Source organism: Balaenoptera acutorostrata, chromosome 20 (assembly GCF_949987535.1).
Source record: "Balaenoptera acutorostrata chromosome 20, mBalAcu1.1, whole genome shotgun sequence".
Taxonomy (NCBI): domain Eukaryota; kingdom Metazoa; phylum Chordata; class Mammalia; order Artiodactyla; family Balaenopteridae; genus Balaenoptera; species Balaenoptera acutorostrata.
In genome coordinates, this window is record NC_080083.1 from 44,085,854 (window position 1) to 44,104,852 (window position 18,999).

Here is an 18,999-nt window from a genome sequence, read left to right on the forward strand (position 1 = left end):
GCCACACCCCACAGCATGTGGGATCTTAGTGCCCAGACCAGGGATTGAACCTGCACCCCCTGCATTGGAAGCACGGAGTCTTTTTTTTTTTTTTTTTTTTTTTTTAAAGATTTTTTTTTTTATTGATTAATTGATTGATTGATTGATTGCTATGTTGGGTCTTCGTTTCTGTGCTAGGGCTTTCTCTAGTTGTGGCAAGTGGGGGCCACTCTTCATCACGGTGCGCGGGCCTCTCACCATCGCGGCCCCTCCTGTTGCGGAGCGCAGGCTCCAGACACGCAGGCTCAGCAATTGTGGCTCACGGGCCCAGCCGCTCCGCGGCATGTGGGATCTTCCCAGACCAGGGCTCGAACCCGTGTCCCCTGCATTAGCAGGCAGATTCTCAACCACTGCGCCACCAGGGAAGCCCCCGGAGTCTTTTTTTTATTTTGGTTGCATTGGGTCTTTGTTGCTGTGCGCGGGCTTTCTCTAGTTGTGGTGAGCGGGGGCTACTCTTCGTTGCGGTGCGCGGGCTTCTCATCGCGGTGGCTTCTCTTGTTGTGGAGCACGAGCTCTAGGCACGCAGGCTTCAGTAATTGTGGCTCACGGGCTCTAGAGCGCAGGCTCAGTAGCTGTGGCTCACGGGCTTAGTTGCTCTGCGGCATGTGGGATCTTCCCGGACCAGGGCTCGAACCCGTGTCCCCTGAATTGGCTGGCGGATTCTTAACCACTGCGCCACCAGGGAAGTCCCTGGAAGCACGGAGTCTTAACCACTGGACCGCCAGGGAAGTCCCCCAAGGAGTTTTCTCTTATTGTCCCCCACCCCCCTATCCCCAGACGAGTAGTGAAATCTCCTTGGTTTAACTCCTAGAGCATTTATCATCCTGTGTCTTGTCCCCCTCTTACGGCTCCTATTTCAAACAACCTAATTTACTCATTCAGCAAATATGTATCGAGGGTCTTCTTGGTGCCAAGTACTGTTCTAGGTTCTGAAGAGTGAACAAGAGAGACTCATGGAGCTAACATTCTGGGGGCTGGAGGAGCAAATACACAAAGAAGAGTAGATGATGTCAGGTAGTGATGAGAGCCTTGAAGAAAACACAGGAGGATTAGGGGAGAGAGAGTCGGGGGTGTGCGGGGGTGGGATCAGAGTAGTCAGGAAAGGCTCAGGGAAGCGCAAAGGTAAAATCCCTGAGAGAAGAATGAGTGTTATGTGTTTTAGGAACAGTAAGACAGTCAGCGTGGCTGGAGTGGGATGAGTGAGAGAAGGGAGAGGAGGTGAGGTCAGAGAGAGAGAATTTTGATTTTTCATCTAAGTGTTAACAAAAACAGAGGAGCGTTATAATAATCGGAATTGTTTTAGTTGAACTGTAGCATTACAGTGAAATATATAAATCTCAATGGACACACACACACACACACACACACACACACACACACACACACACGTAACCACATCCAGGTCAAGATACAGAACATTATGTTCATAGCAGCACTATTTGCAATAGCAAAGACATAGAAGCAACCTAAATGTCCATCAACGGATGAATGGATAAAGAAGATGTGGTACATATATACAATGGAATATTACTCAGCCATAAAAAAGAATGAAATATTGCCATTTGCAGCAACATGGATGGACCTGAGATTATCATACTAAGTGAAGTAAGTTAGACAGAGAAAGACAAATATCATATGATATCACTTATATGTGGAATCTAAAAAAATGATACAAAGCAACTTATTTACAAAACAAAAATAGACTCACAGACATAGAAAACAAACTTATGGCTACCAAGGGGGAAAGTGGGGGAGGAATAAAGTAGGAGTTTGGGATTAACAGATATACACTACTATATATAAAATAGATAAACAACAAGGACCTATGGTATAGCACAAGGAACTATATTCAATATCTTTAATAACCTATAATGGAAAAGAATATATTACACATATACATATATACATATATGTATATGTACATATACATATGTATATATGTATATGTGTATATATATAACTGAATCACTTTGCTGTACACCTGAAACTAAACACAACATTGTAAATCAAGTATACTTCAATAAAAAAAAAAAAGATACAGAACTTTTTTTTTAAACCAGGGAATTCCCCAGGGCATATTTTTTTAAATTAATTAATTTATTTATTTGGCTGCGTCGGGTCTTAGTTGTGGCGTGCGGGCTCTCTAGTTGTGGCACGAGGGCTTAGTTGCTCCGTGGCATATGTGGGCTCTTAGTTCCCTGACCAGGGATCAAACCTTCATCCCCTGCATTGGAAGGTGGATTCTTAATCACTGGACCACCGGGAAGTCCCTGATACAGAACATTATTATCACCACAGAGGGCTTCTTCACACCCCTTCAGTACTCTCTCCCACCCCATGAGTAACCACTATTTTCACTCCAATCCCCATAATTTTGCCTGTTTTTTAACTTCTCTAAACAGAATTATACAGTGTGTAGTCCATATGTCTGGCTTTGTTTACTCAATATTATGTCTATGAGATTCATTTACACAGGTAGTAGTCATTTGTTCCTTTTCATTGCTATGTAATATTCCATTATAAGAATATACTACAATTGATTTGTCCATGCACCTGTTGAAGGATACTTGGTTTTTTTCCAACTTCTTTATCATGAATAAAACTGCTATGATCACCATTGTACATGTCTTTTGGTGACATAAGCACTAATTTCTCTTGGGTATACACCTAGGAATGGAAATGCTAGGTCACAGGTACAGTGTACATTTAGTTTTAGTAGATACGACCAAAGAGTTTTCCAAACTGGTTGTACCAATTTAGACTCCTGCCAGCAATGTATAAAAGTGCCGGTTACTCCGCATCCTCACTGACACCTGGTATCGCTGCCCTTTAAGCTGAGCCATACATTATCTGATTTAGGTTTGTAAAAGAGCTCCCTGGCTGCAGTGTGGAGACCCAACTGGTGAGGTTAAGAGCAGGTTGGACAGAGGAAGCCGAGAGCCCAGGTAGGAGGCTAGTGCAGTCGTCCAGGGAAGACATGAAAGTGTCTGGACTGGGTGGTAATAGAGAAATCGTAGAGAAGTGGACTGATCAGGTTGTGTTCTGGAGTTGTAGCCGCCGGGCCGGGCCGATGAGATAAGTGAGGGATGAGGGAAAGAGGCATCGAGGGTGAGTCTTAGATTCTTGCCTGGAAAACTTGGGTGGATGAGAGGACCATTTTCTGAGATGCAGAAGACTGAGGGAATAACTGATGCAGGATGAGGGACGGTCAAGGGCTCACGTGTAGCTGTTTGAGTATATGATGTCTCCTGGAGCTCAGGCTCTCATTAGAGCCTAACACGAGGCTCTAGATTCTCCACATCTTAGCATAACTGGTAGGTACTGGTTGTGTGCAGAGTGCATGCTGTCTGGGTAGCGCCTAGAGCAGCGGTCCCCAACCTATTTGGCACCCAGGACCGGTTTCGTGGATGACAATTTTTCCACAGAAGGGGGGCAGTATGGTTCAGGTGCTAATGCAAGTGATGGGGAGCGGCAGATGAAGCTTTGCTCGCTCGCCTGCTGCTCACGTCCTGCTGTGTGGCCCAGTTCCTAACAGGCTGCGGACCACTACCGGTCCGCCTCCTGGGGCTTGGGGACCCCTGGGCTAGAAAACGTGCATGCTGTCTATAGCAGACAGATCTGGGTTAGGGGCCCCGTTCTGCCCCCTCGCTCGCCCTGTAACTTGGACATTATGCTGGGACTGCCCAGCTTCCAGCTTCCACCTCACGGTGTTAGAATTAAACGAGATCACATATCCATGGCACCTGGAACGTGGAAGAACGAAAACATTCACTCTTGCAAGTCCCAGGCACTAGGTGGCATCTCTCCCAAGGTTAGCACCTTTTCCTCTCACCCACATTTTCAAAGTCACTCCAGAACAGCCTGGTTGAGGTGGCCCAGAGCCCCGAAAGGTGGTTCCCTCTCTCCTCCCTCGGCCTTTCCTTCCCCAGGCTCAAAGAAACAGAATGGAGAACAGCAGGCGGGTTGATTCATAGACTTTTATCAGCTTTTACTCCACCGGGAGGTTTCTGCAATGACAACCGAGCCTGTACAGTACACACATTTCACTCTGGTAAAGCTGTGGGGCACAGGAAGGCGTCCGGGAGGCCCCTGGGCGGCAGCAGGGCAGGCGTCAAGGCTAGGGGCGGGCAGCAGCCGAGACTGGACCAGTGGGCCCCAGGGTTTGGGGAGGATGGTGAGAGCTGGACTGACAAGGCTGCTGAGAGGGGTCGGGAGGAAGCGCGGCTGCAGGGGGAGGAGGGCACATCAGCAGGAGCAGGGAGGAGTAGATAGACAGAGGTCCTTGTCTGTAAGGGATGGAGGGGGTGGGACACAGCACCTGTGAATGTGCTGGGGGTGGGGAGGCTGTAGACATTTTTTGGGGGCAGGAGCAAGACAGACCGCTGTATAAAAGGGACTGTACAACATAACCTATGATACACTGTTTACATATGATACAAGGCTCTTTCCCTCTTTGAGTTTTAAAAAATAAATTTACAATTCCCGAGCTTTTGGTAAAAAATATATACACTCTCAGAATAGGAACGGCAGCTGCTTTGGCTGCTTTGGCTGCTGCCTCTTCGGAAGGGAAAGAGGTGGTGCCAGAAAGGAGGGTGAGGCTGCACCAGGAGACCTCACACCGTAGCTGCCGGGAGCCCTGCACCCCTCAGCCCTGGAGGCCCGTGATGGGAGACGGAGGGGAGGCAGAGAGGTAATAACGGCATCGCCAGAGCCCAGTTTTGCCTTTCCAGTCTCTGTCGTTTCCTTCCCCACGTTGGGGGGCTGCCTGCCCCAGGTACAGGGGTCCACCCCACCCCAGCTCGGATGGGAAGGACCAAGGGGGAGTCAAGACAGGGAGGAGGGTGAGACCATGTGTTGGTATCCCACAGAAGAGCCAGAAGGGAGGTGACAACTCCCTGCTCAGCAGTGAGACACCCTAACAGCAGGAGTATGGACAGCAGGCACCCCAACCCTGACAGTGCCACACCTCACCCCCCTGCAATGCAGACGGAGGGTCCAATAGGCAGCTTAGGCCGGTGTTTCCCTGAGCATCTTCTACCCTCTCATGGGAGCCCACCCAGGGACCTTTGGGAGGCCTGAGGGGGGTAAATCCTAAGGGCTGATGGGTAACCCTCCCGTCTGCTGCTGCGCCTTGCCCTCCCGAGCAGCTTTACCCAACGGCCTGGACATGCAGGGCAGCAGAGGAGCTAGGCAGGGAGCGGTGGGGCGGGGAAAGCACCCCACACTGTCCCAGGGGCAGAGTAGACAAGGGTAGCACCAAACAGAAGGACCCCCTCCCCGGCACACACAACACCCTCCCTCAACTACCAGATGCACTCCTGCTCCTTCAAAGGGGGCGCACACACCCGCACACACACGCACACGTACACCCGCACAGACACAAGGTAAATATAATATTCGGGGGTTCATCTAGGGGTCCCAGCCCTGACCATGGAGAAGCCTGGCAGGTGGTGGACAGGAAGGACACCAATCCCTCCCGTAACTCCGCTCTGCGAGATGGGAAGGGGGGCAGCTTTCCTGTCTGCTTGGGAAGAGGAGGCTGGGAACTCCATCTCCGGAACAGACCTCTATGGGAGGGACTGGGGAAGGAGCTCTCCGCCCCCTTTCCCTGGGAGGGCAGGCACCAGCAGAGTGTGGTTTGGGCTTGAAGGAGCAAGGTGGAGAGGACTTCAGCAGGATGAACAGGCTTATGAGTCCAGGGCTAAGTCCACCCAACTCTTTCCTGCTCCCAGGGACAGAGGTCAGATGTGGGTTGGGACGTCGTGCAAAGTGCTTGAGTGCCAGATGCCCGAGGACCCTGGTGAAGGGCCAGCCAGAGCCTCCGTTCTCACTGACTATTGGCCTCCAGCTTGTAGGAGAGCTCGAAAAGGAGGTTCTGGTTGTCAATGACCTGGAACTGGCGCACATAGGCCTTGGTCTGCAGGTGATGCGGAGAGGCCTCCATATCAAGGCCTGGGGGTGTGAGGACAGGGAGGCGGTCAGGGTGCTGGCCACCCTTCTCCCCCCTACACACATACCAGCCAGAGGAGAAGGGTGTGGATTGGGACAGATGTTGGGCAGGAGGGCCCCCGGGCAGGCCAAGGAGAGAATGGAGAAATGACACATTTAATGAAATAAACATTCAAGTGGGGACTTCTCCCAGGAACCCTCCCGACTCAGTCAAAGCTCTACCTGCAACGCTCTCAAAACGCCTCGGGTTACTCACAAAGGGGCCGGCTCCGGTATTTGCGGACAGTCCTCACTTTTTCGGCCACTGAATGCTGGGAGATGACAAGGAATGAGTCCTGAAAAGGGCACAGAAAGATGCTCCCCCTTCTAATGCTCTCCCTCCTCCAATCTCCAACTCTCTTGGTTTAACTCCCTCCAGTCCCCAGCTCTGGAGGGTCTCTAAAGGACCAAAGAAGGGGTACAATAGGGTGCCAGGGGAGGGGGAGGCAGAGTTGCCCCCCCACCGCGAGCTGCCTGTCAGTTTTGCCACCCGTGGGCAGGTTGTCACAGTGACACCCCCAGGGAGACAGTCAGGAGTCTTTCAGGCAAGCTGGGCGCCATGAGGAAGGCTGTCGCCTTTAGGGGGGATGCCAGGAGAGGGCGAGGATGCCAGCCCTCCCCCACTCATGGGACTGAGGTTGGCAGTGCCACTCACCAGCTTCTCAATGTTCACCAAACCATCTACAAGGGTCTTACTCCCCTCGTGCAGGAAAGTCAGGTCTAAGGATGGGGAGAGAAGCAAATGGGTAAGAGAGGAGGTCCAAAGGGCCCCTCCCCTCGCCCCGACCGCACTCAATCTGGGGGCGCTCCTCTCTAGGTGGGCACACACAGAGCTGAGTTCAGAGGGGATGGAGGGTCAGAATGGGGCATGGAGAGTGTGGAGAGAAGAACGTAGCTTGGAAGTGACTCTCACCTTTGAGGATCAGAGGCACGAAAGGAATCACAGGGGGTTTCATCTTGGAGATCACTTCTCGGTAGCTTTTGTGGTTCCTGCAGGGGTCCTAGCATTCCATAGAAGAGGGATAAAGGGACAGACAGGCCCAGTGTACCCCAAAGTCATGCCCCACTCCCTCCCTCAGCCCTTACCCTAGAAATATCTCCAATCAGATAGGGGCGTGTTTGGGTGTCTTGCTTGGGGCTCAACTGCTCTCCCCTCTCCTCCAGGGATAACAAAGCAGCAATCCTCCCATCTTCCCTCCCAGCGTGGTGGGCAAGGGCGGGTAGGGGTGGGGGGACCCAGGCACTAAAAACCTTGAAAGGGAAGTTTGAGGTAGAAGGTTTATGGGCACAGAAATTCTCTGGGGTGCCAGTCCAGGGGCAGATAAAAGAGCCAAACCCACTCACTGTCAGGTTCTCAAATTTGCGGAACAAGTTCTTGAATTTCCCTGGCAGCTTCTGCAGTTTGAAGGAAGAAGAGATGTCAGAGTCTGGAGCTCCTTGGGTTTCATGGGCTCTCCTGACTAATCCCCAGGTGTTAGAGGGGGAAAGGGCCTGAGTGTCTCCCAGGAGGCTGGGAAGCTGGCCGGCGGTAAAGTAAAACCAGCCCTGGGCTAGGTCTGGGGAGCTTGAAGCAGCCCAGAGGAATGAGCTATTCTGGGGAAATGGAGGCCTCTGCAGATGCACGTGCCACGTACAAGGCCTCACTGGGTGCTGTCTGAAATCCAAGAGCCAAGGCCGCGACCTGGCCGGGACTGCTCCCTCCCACCCCACCCCCACCCCCACCCCCACCCCCACCCCCACCCCCCGGGGTATCCGCCTCTGCTAATCTGCCCTGGGACCGGGTCCCTCAGCCCTGCTGTGTGCCCCGGGGCTGTATTTGCCAGAAGAGGGCGCCTCCTTCCAATCGGCACAAAAGTTCCCTAGAGGCGAGCAGCGGTCCCGGGAGGCCGCTTTGGGGTGAGCCCGGGATGTCAAGGCTGAGGGTGGAGGCCAAGACCCCCGAGGTGGGCCAGCACAGGTGGGAGGAGAGGAAAGGGAAGAGGTCTCATCACCTCCCAGGTGAGCCTCAGGCGGCTGACCGCGGCGTTGTCCAGCCCCATGACCACAGCGAAGAAGGACAGCAGGTCCTGGTTCTGCTTGCAGCTGCGGGGGCGGGAGGCGGGGTCAGCGGGGGGGCGGGCGGCCGTGGCCTCCCCGCTCCGCGGCCGCCGCACTCACATGGCCGCGATCTTGATGAACTTCTTGAGCAGCTGAGCGCGCTTGCCCGGGGCCTCGCAGAGCAGCACCTCGGTGGCCACCCAGTGCGTGACCTCGCTGCAGCGCTGCAGCAGCAGCTCCAGGTTGGCCGTTTCCCGGCGGCCGCGCTCCCCGTGGAACACGTAGTCCACGAACTCCAGCTGCACCCGCGGTGGCAGGAGGGGCCGCCAGGGCGTGGGGAGTGCGGGTGGGAAGAGGGCAGTGCAAGGCGGTGAGCAGGGTAAGGCAGGAGGGCGGGGGCGGGGGGGTGGAAAATAGAAAAAAACCGGGACAGGACAGGATGCAACAGAGAGGGGGGAGAAAAGACAACCAACATTAATAATGCTCTACCATCTACTGAACACTTACCCGGTGCCAGGCGCTTGAACCATCTGATCGACATTATTGTCCTTGCCTTATTTTCTTTAATAGTGAATATTTTACAAATGCTAACCGTGGGTCGGGTTCTGTGTAAGCAGCACGTGGATCCTGAACCACCCCGGGAGGGGGGCGGGTAGAGCGGGGTGTTTCCTCTCTCTTTGCTTTTTTTTTTTTTTTTTTTTTTTAAGATAAAGGGAACAAAGGCTTAGAGAGGTTCTGGCGGCACACTGCCCCAGGGCATGCTGCAAGGGAGCGTCCTCACCAGAACTTTCAGCCCAGACGCTGCCTCCCTCCAGACCCCCAGCCCAGCTCCAGCCTCAATCCCCACCTCGTGCACACAGCGGAACAGCTCCCAGTGGAAGGCAGTAAGGTTGTTGGCGACGTCCTCAGGCTCCCCTCGGTGGATCTCTGTGTCTCCAGGGGAGACCTGGATCTCCTCGGGGAGGGGCACCTGGTGGCAGGCAGGGACATGGGCTGGGCTTCTCAATTTCTGCTCCCGGTCCCTCTCAGCCTTCCCTCTCAGCCAAGGCTTGTGAAGGAGTTCTTACCAGGGCCTCATAGCTGTCTCGGGTACAGGCAAACAGGTGGCTGTTGATGCCCAGCGTGGTGAAGACACAGTCTTCGGTCGGCTGGAGAAGGACCTTCTCTGCAGGAGAACGAGCTGCCCTGCCTCAGCCCCGGCCCCTGCACCCTCACACACCCCAGCCACCACCGCCGTCCCCTCCAGAAACTCCTCATCCCGCACAGATATGTTCTAGACTAACAGGACTCATACCATCACCAGTTTATGCCATATTTATCTGACATTTTTCAAAAAATGAGTTCTCTTGCATTTACAACCTCCTTTGGCTCCCAACCTTCTTTATAGCTCTTCTCTTAGTCTATCATCCCTGTGACACTGGGAAAGCAGGAATTTTTTTTTCTGAATTAGAGGAAAATAAGGCTATGACTACATTGCAGGGTTTTTGCCTTCCTACCAGGATTGGAGGCCCACCCTGTGTCTTTGGCCTCATAAACGTAGCATCGTTAGATGCTCGTGGAAGTTAAAGGACAAGATCCCAATGTGAGTAAGAGGCAGGCCCCCAGAGCAGCATCCAAGTGTCCTGGACCACTGCTTCCCCAACTTTAATGTGCATAGGAATCACCCGGGGATCTTGTTAAAACGCACATTCTGATTCTGCAGGTCTGGAGTGGGGCCTGAGATACTGCATTTTTAGCAAGCTCCCAGGTGATGCTCATGTGTCTGGTCCCAGGACCACACTTGGAGTAGCAGCCAGGGCCTAGAATTCAGCCTTTACTCCTGCCCCAAGGCACTGGGCTTGTGAGTTTCTTTTCTTGTGCTCCCCCTCCCGCCCCGCCCCGCCACCAGCCCAGCTCTTTCTGACCCTCACCTCCTGAGGAGGCCACAGCTACCAGGATGAGGGAATCCTCACGCCCCGCAGGCTCCTCTGAATACTGCAATTTCTCCGTCACAGAGCCCAGAATGTCCTGCACAGACGCTGAGAGGCGGCTGCGTATGGTCACGTAGGAGTGGTCAGGCATGTAGACCCGGCAGAAGACTGGATAGAGACCGGGAGGTGGCTTGTCACCAGTGGGCAGAACGGCAGCATCAGCACAGTTCCCTCCTGGGCACCTCTGTTCCCCACCCCACCCCAACCTGAAATTGGTTGGCCTCTGAAAAAGATGCTGTGAAAAGGACTGGCGCTATGACACAAGGAGACTCCACAGAGGGTGCCCGAGATCCGAGACCCCTCAGGGCCCCCGGAGCCACTAAGGAAGCCCTACCCTTCCTACGGTCCACACTCACTCTCATCGGAACCCCGGAAGGCCACGCGGGTCTGCAGACAGGAGTCTATCCGACGGAAGTGGCGGAAGAGTGGCTTCACCTGCTTGCTGGGCAGCTGGCTCTCGTCCGGGATCCTGGTGTGGACACAGCTGGGCATCAGGAAGCCCTGCCAGGCATACTGCATGCAAGGCAGGCAACATCAATCAGGGATATCAGAACTGGTCAAGGATGCCCCGGCATCAGGTTCAGAGAGTGGTGAAGGGGGTAAGAAGATAGGACAATAGCCAGCATGGGACAACTGTCTGAATGACCCAAATCAAATGCCACCTCTTCCGTGAATTCTTCTCTATCCATCCCACCCACCAGGAGAGGTCACCATTTTGTCTTAATAGCTGTAGTACACTGGGCTAATATTTGTTTATGTTCATGTCTTATCTCTTTTACAAGATTGAGAGCTGACTGAATTTTATTTTCATCCTACAGGTCTAGCACACTGCCTGGCACATGGTAGGTGTAGGTCATCAGCTGTTTGCTGAATTTTGCCAACAAGAACTTCACAGTCTGGGGGACTTCCCTGGTGGTGCAGTGGTTAAGAATCCGCCTGCCAGTGCAGGGGACACGGTTCAAACCCTGGTCCAGGAAGATCTCACATGCCACAGAGCAACTAAGCCCGTGCTTCACAACTACTGAGGCTGAGCTCTAGTGCCTATGAGCCACAACTACTGAGCCCGTGTGCCACAACTACTGAAGCCCGCATGCCTAGAGCCTATGCTCTGCAACAAGAGAAGCCACTGCAATGAGAGGCCCACGCACCACAAGGAAGAGCAGCCCCCGCTCGCTGCAACTAGAGAAAGCCCGCGCGCAGCAACAAAGACCCAACGCAGCCAAAAATAAAATAAATTAAAAAAAAAAAAGAACTTCACAGTCTGGGAGGGAGACAGACGGGCATACAGCTACATCTAACGTGAGGCAGGAGGTGTTAGGTGATATAATAAAGGTACGAGAAGAGTTATGTTGGTATAGGGGAGGGACAGCTACTGCTAAAAGATGCCTTCACTGAGAGGATGGCATTTGACCTGAACCTTGAAGGACAACAGGAAGAGAAGGGGATGGGAGGAGGGCACGCTGGGGTGAACCACATAAGTGACAGCAGGAAGCTGGGAACACAAAGGTGTTCATGGAATGGTGGGGTGTATAGGGAGTGTCACGGGTGAAGGGGGATGTGGGAGATGAGATGGGAAGGATGACCAGAAGGCAGAAAGAGGGTCTAGGATGTTGCAACTTCATCTTGTAGGCAATGGTGGGCCGTGGATATTTTTGGAACAGAAGCACAATGTTGTCAAGTTTGAAAGATCTCTCTGGGGTCAGCATAAGAAAGACACAAAACCATAAGGTGAAGCCCTGGATGGGAGGCTGTGGCGATAATCCAGGTGAGAGATAATGACGCCTAAATGAGGGTTACGATGGTGGGATGGAGCAGAGAGAAACTGAAAGGGCTGAAAAGATGGAGGGATGGATGCAGTAGTGTCCTGAAGCCAGCTCACATTGGTTCATGAGAGCAGATTGTTAAATTTTGGGGAGTTTTGCCAACTGGTTTTAAACATAGCCATTCAAAAATTAATTATACATATATATGTAAACTTACATATATATAAAATATATAATTATATATAAACATATATATGTGTGTATATATGTATATATATATATATATATGTTTTATAAACTTACAGCCAAATTATTACCAAAAAAGTAGTTTCCTAATTGTTTCACTACCTTTTACTCTTATCTATGCTCTTCAGGTTAGTTACATCTGTTGGATTTATATGGTGAAGATAGTACCTAATGGCCTGCTACTGCACATCTCTTCCCAACTTCACATTCAGTGATGTCATACTGGTAGCTTGGAATCAACCACAGTGAGAGAATTTACACCATGGGAATCAGCAAAAGCTATAAACCAGGGCTCTTTTTCCTGAAGTGCTGGCTGTTCAATATTTATCAGTACACCATTGGATTGACAAATAAATGGATGGGAGAATGGACCCCAAAAATGACTGGAGACAGTGCTTTGTGCTACTCTCCAGTAAGAGAAAGGGAATGAAATAAAAGCATCTTGAGCCCAAAGACTAGAGGCACCCAGCCTTGTACTAGAGGAACAAGGGGGACTTCTTTCCTGTCCCCTCCCCCGGCCTATTCCCCTCACTTTAGCTCCACTGTTTCCACAAGCTGGTGCAGCCTCAGTGTGTCCTCTCGGAGGTCCTGGTAAAGGGACTCATCCTTCATAATCAGCAGGTACAGATCCTGCAGAGATGAGGAGAGAGAAGGTGAGGGCAGGGGCCTCAAGCATCACTCTCTGCAAGGGCAGGGCAGGGTCTCCATGCCTTCGAGCACAGAAGAACCGTACATGCTAAGGCTCACTGGCATCATTTCCTTCCAGGTACCCAGCTTGAGAAGCATGGTTCCTTCAAAGGGGCCCCCTTCCAGAGCACACAGCCTGCTCACCCACCTTCTCATCCCAGGCCCACCTTGATGATGCGGCCAGCCCCCTCTTCCTCCTGCAGCAGCCCCTGGTAGGTGTCCAAGAAATGAAGGAGCATGGCTAGACAGGCCTGCTTCCGGCCAAGCCCCTCGGGGCCCTCCATGCCTCCTGCCCAAACAAAGCTGACCCCTAAGTTAAGAAAAAGCCCTGGGCAGGCAGACCTGAGGACACTGGGAAGGGGTATGGGAGGCAATGGGAGGCTAGGCTACCCCTAAAAATTCTCTAGGCTTGGGGCCATGGAGAAAGGGGCTCCAAGGGCCCTTGGAAGCAAGACCACCTCATGCCCCAGCCCAGGTTTTTGCCAGAGTAGGTAGGGATGGCACCCACTTGACCACATCCAGCTCCTGCTCCTGCCTGTTTGAATTTCACCTGAGAAAACTCACTAGAAGCTACTCTGCCTGGACCCACCCGACCCCTGATCAGCCCACAGCCTGGAGCTTACAGCAGGCTGATAAAGGCCAATAGTGCTAACCACAAGCCTGACCATACTTCAGTGTAAGGCCTGGTGTTTCTAAGAGAGCCTATGATATTCTACTCACTGGCCTGACATTGACAATTAGGTCCTAGAATAACTTGGTGAGAGGCCCTATGAATAGCCCAGCCAGTGGCTTGTCTCTAGTAGACCCTACTAAAGCACGGCCATGACCTGATGTTTACATCAGACCCTGTAATAACTCACTGGGCAACCAGATGTTTGGAGCAATAATTCAGTGGGGAGAGAGGCACTCTTAATAGAGTAATAACACCTTACATCCATACAGGGCTCTGCAGTCTCCAGAGCACTCCCACATCTGCTGTCAGAATGGTCTCCACAGCAGCCCCATAGAGAGGCAGGGCAGGTGCTATTTACCCCCATTTTACAGAAGAGGAAACTGAGGCCCCAGGAGGTTAGGTGAGCTGCCCAAGGTCACACAGCTGGTGAGTGAAAAACCTGGAATTGAAACCCAGGTGTGTTTCCTAGGGAAGAGCTTAGACCCTCACATCACATGTGGGGTGAGGCGGGGTGGCTCCCTCCTGACCTCCCCTTTTGCAAGCTCCACAAAAGGATATTACTGGTGTAGCTCCTGCAGAAACTTCTCCGTGGGAAGGAAGAGAGAATGGGTGAGGACGATGTCATCCAGCAGGATATCTGTAGAGAGCAATTGCCACCACTGATGTCGGGAGGGCACTTCCAGGGCCCAGTTTGACACTCACCACCCCCTCTCTTGCCTCTGAGGGCAAATTCTCTTTAGCCAGGCTGGAGCCCCACCCACCTGCCCAGTCACGCTCTGCACACACACGCGCGCACACACACACATGTGAAGGTTCTGGGCAGCCGCTGCGGGGGTGGGGTTGGCAGCTGCCAAGGCGGCTGGAGAGAAGGAGGGGGCGCGCTTGCATGGCCACGCCCACTTCTCTCCAGTGTGTGTGGGAAGCTGGTCAGTTAATACACCAAGCTTGAGATCTGCCTGGAAAAAAGAGGAAGAGGTAGCCCCCAGAAGTGTCTCTAGACAAAGAGAACTTTTAAGCACAGAGGTTAGGGTCAGCGTGTGTGTGTGTGTGTGTGTGTGTGTGCGTGCGTGCGTGTGTGTGTGTGTGTGTGTGTGTGTGTGTGTGTGTCCCTCCGCCCCTCCTCACTCCCTACCTAACAGATTTGAGTTCCAACTAGGCAGGTGAGAACCAGCCCCATTCAAAGGGAGAGGGAGCGACTGCCATCTCTTTGATCCCAAAGCCTTGAAATAGAAAGCCTGTGTCCTCCGGATGCCCAGGGATGGAAGAGTTAATGATGGAAGGGTGGAGGGGAGTGGTTCCTCACACCACCCTTTCCCCCTCCACACCCCCATCTAGGCCTGGCTCAGCCAGTCAGCCAGGTACAAGGTCGCCCTGACTTGCAGCCAGCCCTGGGGTGGGGCAGGGCAGCCTGGCACACACAGACAGGCAGGGTTCAGGGAGGGCCCCAGGTGTCCTCACCAGGACAGGTTAGGGCCAGGTCCCCAGGTACTGCCCCAGGGCAAAACCAAGGCTTCTGATGGCCCCCGGGTCACCACCCCCTGGCCTCCAATTCCAGCCATGAAGGTGGAGCAGGAGAATCAACACAAGATCCTCTACTTCAACTACTTCATTTTCACAAATGAGAAACTGAGGCCCAGAGCTGGGAGGGACTTGCCTGGAGCTGGAGTAAGAACCCAGACTCCTGAGTCTGTGTTCTTTTCTCACCACGCCTGAGGCGAGCAGAGCGTCAGAGTACAGTGGGCAGGTGGGGCTGCTTAGACGTTTGAGAGCCTTTGGCTAGTTTCGGGTACCTTCTCTAAGTCCCCTCCTCCCACACGCCCTGGGAGGGAACCGAGATGGCTTAAGAACGTTGGTTATATTGGAGAATATCAGAGTGGCAGGTTAAGCTGATTCTCATTCACTCTGGGACTGGTTTGGGGTTCCCCAAAGCAGTTACTCTGGGGATCCAGCCTGCCAGTCCAGATAATACGGTGACAATCAGCTCAAGAGTCCTTCCCCAGGGGAGACTGAGCAGCGTCTGTGGCACCAGGCCCCTGCGGAAGGGGAAAGACAGTTTTTCCCTTTTCCTCTCTGCCCAGTTTTTAAAGTGAGTCTGAGCCCCCCAGCCCTGACCCTCAGCTCCAGGGATGGGGATGAGGAATAGGGATGCCCCAAATCTTTCCTCTACACTTTATCTCACAGGAGAGCTAAACAGAGCAAAGGAAGAGGAACGTGGGGGCAGAGTGGGGGAGATGCTGCTATGGGGGCTACAGTTTGGCGTCTGTCTCTTCCAAGGCAGGCTCTGGTCCAATGTACAGCCTCCCCAGGGAATGTGTCATAGAGACATAGGGTGTGTGGTGTAGGCGGGAAGTTATGGTTAAGAGAGCTGTGTGTGTCTGATATTTTTCTAATTAAATCCAAAAGGTGTCAGCTCCCCAGGGCAACTACAACCTGAGCCAAGGAGAGTACCTGGGTGCTGAGAAAAATCTAGGGGAGTGGAGCCCCATTCCACACATCTGGATTAGGACTCCCTGCAAAGGTCTGGGAGCAAAGCATGAAACCCCATCTTTAGGCCCTCAACCAGGGCTCCCAATCCTCAGACCCTGCTGGGCTTAGTGAAATGCCCAGAGCTAGCCCTAAAGACGCTCCGGTCTTCTACCTCAGCCACTAACCAGCAATCTGAGGCCTCAGTTTCCTCAAAATCCCCTTAGTAGGGGTGCTGGTGGGGAGTGGCAAAATAGCATCATCATTCAGGGAATAAGCTTCTCAGGGTGTGGTTATTTTTTAAAGAGGCCATGTGCTGAGGCCTGCCACCGGAAGGGTGGGAGTCGGAGAGGTTCAGACCCCCCGGGATGCTGCAGGGCCCTGATGTCTGCCTAGCTGCCTCTCCCCCAACAAATATCTTCTGAGTCAGCCCCCAACTAGAATACCTCCCTCCCCCCAAGCTGCTAAGGACAATGCATCCCTTTGCCAGAGCCCAAAAGGCAGCTTGGGCCGTGTGCCTGTCTGGCACTGCCCCACTGAGTGGGCCAGCCCTCTGCTCTGGGGCTTCTAAACGGAATCGGGGACTCCTGGAAGGTCTTTTGGGGCTTGGCCACCTCTAGGGGGCTGCACTGACTGGTCTGGGCAGCTTCCATCTTAGTGTGTCAGGCCCTAATTTTGGGCCACAGAAGGAGGTAGTCAGCATCAGGGACCCATGAGGGTCTAGATGAAATGTCCAGGTGAGAGGAAGGGTGGCTTAAGGAGAGAAAGGGGCTCAGCTTCTTCTGCAGCCGTGGGTGAGGCCGCTACAGGGAGGAAGGTGGCACTGCCACTTCTCTGCTGCAGAAAGGTCTGTTCCTCCCATAGGCCCCCAGCTGACCACTCAACACCCCCCCACCCACGCTGAGGCTCGGCATAGGGCAACCCCCACCCACCGTCCAAGGGCAAAGGAAGAGGAACCAGGTGGCAACCCCCTACTCCGGGATAGATGAGCCAGCCACCCCTTACCTGAGGCGGCGCTGTCCCTGGTGGCCCCTCCGGCCAGCCGCTCCAGAACCCGGTTCAGAAGATGCTCCGGCCGCTCGGGGGCGCCCAGTGGGGCCCAGGGTGGGGAAGTCAGAGGCTCGCCCGGGGACAGCTCGTCTGAGGAGTATGAGGAAGGGGAGCGCAGGGGCCCCCCTCCCCCGAGAGGCCCGGGACCCGGCACCTCCTCCAGCTGCAGCCAACAGGGCCCCCCGCTGCCGAGATCCTCCGCGACCCCCGCCGGCTCTCCTCCGTCCTCCTCTGGGGGCGGCTCCAGACCCGGCTCGGCGAGGGGCTCCCGGAGGAAAGCTGGGAGCAGCAGGCGAGACACGCTCTGACGCCGCTGCAGCGGCCGCGGTCCCCCGGCTAGACCGCCGCCCCCGCCAGGTCCCCCACCCCCTCCAGGCCCGCCGCAGCTCCCCGGACCCCCGCCGGGACCTCCCGCCACCGTTCGCCCCGCCAGCTGCGACGTCTGCTTCTTCAGAAATTTCTCCAGCGGCTTCATGCCCCCCCCCGCCCCTCTGCTCGGGGCCGCCGGGGGACCCAGGTGTCCCAGGCACGGGCGGGGGGGGGGGGTGGGGACACGGTGCTCAGAGCCGGAGGGTCAGAGCAGAGGGCCGTGCCAGGCGCCGGACTGGGGGCCAGAGGTGCCCGAGGTTCGCTGGCCGGAGTCCAGTGGCCAGGGACCGGGGGAGGTACCAGAGGGAAGGAGTGCCCGCTCTTAGTGGCCCCCCATGCCGGCTGCAGCGCACGCGGCCCGAAGGGTGGTTAGGCTGCGGGGCCGGTGCCCAAGGCTCTGCGCTCCTGGGCCGGGCTGCGGCGGCAGAGGCAGCGGGCGGAGCGCAAGGCTGAGAGGACGCGGCGGCGGCGGCGGTGGCGGCGGCTGCGCTCCCGGCCCGGAGGAAGGTGGCAGAACTGAGACCGCGCCCCCTCCTCCAGTCCCCGCCCAGTCCCCTCCCCTACCCTAAATGGACCCGCCCCCTGGGCCGCGCCAGGCTTCAACTTGGGGCTGACCGCGAGGGAAACAGTAAGGGTTGACCGGCATTGGGTTCAGAGCAGACGCAGACATTAAGGACAAGGGTGAGGGAGTAATTTACCAGTGGAGAGGGGCTTCCTGGCTCGAGGCTTACGAGGACTCTTGGTATCATTGCAAAGAACCGGGATGAACCTTGACTCACCTACCTGTATTCAGGTGAGGCCTACGAAAATTGCTGATTGGGTGTCCATCACTCTCGATCTCGACTGTGTGCTCTGTTCCCATACTGACTGGAATATGTGGTCTTTATCTTGCTTCTGTAAGAAGGGATGGGAAGGCCTCGGGTGGGTTGGCATTGGAACTGGGGGCGGTACCCATCTGACCTTTCTGGTAGGGCACCATAGGTGGTGAGGGCCTGGCCTGTGAGAGGCAGGTACTGGCAGGCAGGTAGGAGCCAGGCAGGGAGCAGCAGGTTGTGGCAGGTCTAATTAGGGTGAAGAGAAGAGACGGTAGGCAGGTGGAAGAGGAGACCAGGGGCACAAGGGCACCTGAGCCTACTGGCAGCAGGAGGAAGCAGAGCCCTGGAGATGGGTGACAAGCTCTAGAATTGCCAACCAACACCATCAGGCATAGAGATCCCCTCCAGAGGTGACATAACCGTGGAGTGGGGAAAGTGGTACCGAATTTGCACTCCAAATAATCCTTATTCCTGATCCTATGCCCAGAGCATTCTGTCCCTAAGGGTACACTGTCCCAGGAGGAGGGGTGTATAGAGACACGCACAGTGTAAGCACATCAAGGTTAAGGTAACAAGGTGGGAGAGTGGCACCAGGCAACAGATGGGTCGAGGCTCCTTGGACAGTGCCCCACCTCTGTTTACTGTGCACAGACCAGGCAGGGACAGGAATGCTAAAGGCTGGGAGTGGTGGTAGAACTGAATAGGGTGTGTATTACACATGTGTTACTGTGTGTGCTTATCTGGTCCTATGTGTACAAGAGCATGTGTTTACAGAAATAAAGCTTTGCACACCCATCTGTTTGTGGATTTGCAATAAGGAACAGTAATAAAAAAGGAGAGAGCACAATTTTGGCTAAGAAGCTAGAATAAAGATCAAAGTATCAGTTTCCTGGACCCAC

At 54.2% G+C, this 18,999-nt stretch overlaps 1 protein-coding gene across 1 annotated transcript; it reads right to left on the reverse strand.

Moving 5' to 3' along the window:
* Nucleotides 1-4,136: 4,136 nt before the first annotated feature.
* RAPGEFL1 (Rap guanine nucleotide exchange factor like 1) lies at nucleotides 4,137-17,764 on the reverse strand. Its single transcript, XM_057535265.1, has 15 exons — nucleotides 16,872-17,764; nucleotides 13,965-14,040; nucleotides 12,898-13,039; nucleotides 12,576-12,673; nucleotides 10,391-10,503; nucleotides 9,975-10,142; nucleotides 9,132-9,229; nucleotides 8,912-9,034; nucleotides 8,185-8,363; nucleotides 8,019-8,109; nucleotides 7,372-7,422; nucleotides 6,941-7,028; nucleotides 6,683-6,747; nucleotides 6,245-6,299; nucleotides 4,137-5,991 (listed from the first exon to the last, which is right to left on the reverse strand). The coding sequence occupies exons 1-15, from the start codon at nucleotides 17,389-17,391 to the stop codon at nucleotides 5,867-5,869; spliced, it is 1,992 nt and encodes a 663-aa protein (XP_057391248.1). The 5' UTR covers nucleotides 17,392-17,764; the 3' UTR covers nucleotides 4,137-5,866.
* Nucleotides 17,765-18,999: the final 1,235 nt, after the last annotated feature.